We start from the raw sequence: 391 nt of genomic DNA on the forward strand, positions 1-391 counted from the left end.
CTATCTCTTTACCAGAAACTAACAATCTAAGCAAAGAAAGAAACATCATTACAAATATATTTCTTCCTACCCCCTCTATATGAACTTTCCACATGAAATCTCTCAGCACTTTCACCCTTGCATACCTGACGAGCAACTTGAAGCAGAAGATGGTCGATGTTATTCTTAGACTGACTATCTGCTTCTCTCTCTCCTGGCCTCCTGGACCGAGAGCTGCTGTAGCAAGGGTCTAGGCTGCTTCCGTTACTTGAGAGAGATCCTGAGACGTGCTGTCTGTCGCTAGACTCTAGTTCTTCATCTTCTAGGTCTTCTACTTCAGGTACAGTCTGGGAAAATAATGTTTACTGTGGTCAGACCTATTTCTATAATTTACAAAGCTTTTATGTTTTAT

At 41.2% G+C, this 391-nt stretch overlaps 1 protein-coding gene across 1 annotated transcript in view; it reads right to left on the reverse strand.

Moving 5' to 3' along the window:
• The window catches only part of LOC119590460 (serine-rich adhesin for platelets-like), a gene marked incomplete at its 3' end in the record, with an annotated part of 11,148 nt that overhangs the window by 557 nt on the left and 10,200 nt on the right, over positions 1 to 391 (reverse strand). Inside the window, 1 exon segment of the mRNA XM_037939118.1 lies at positions 126 to 326. Coding sequence (XP_037795046.1) covers positions 126 to 326 — 201 coding nt within the window.

The sequence above is a fragment of the Penaeus monodon genome, chromosome 27 (assembly GCF_015228065.2).
Source record: "Penaeus monodon isolate SGIC_2016 chromosome 27, NSTDA_Pmon_1, whole genome shotgun sequence".
Taxonomy (NCBI): Eukaryota; Metazoa; Arthropoda; class Malacostraca; order Decapoda; family Penaeidae; genus Penaeus; species Penaeus monodon.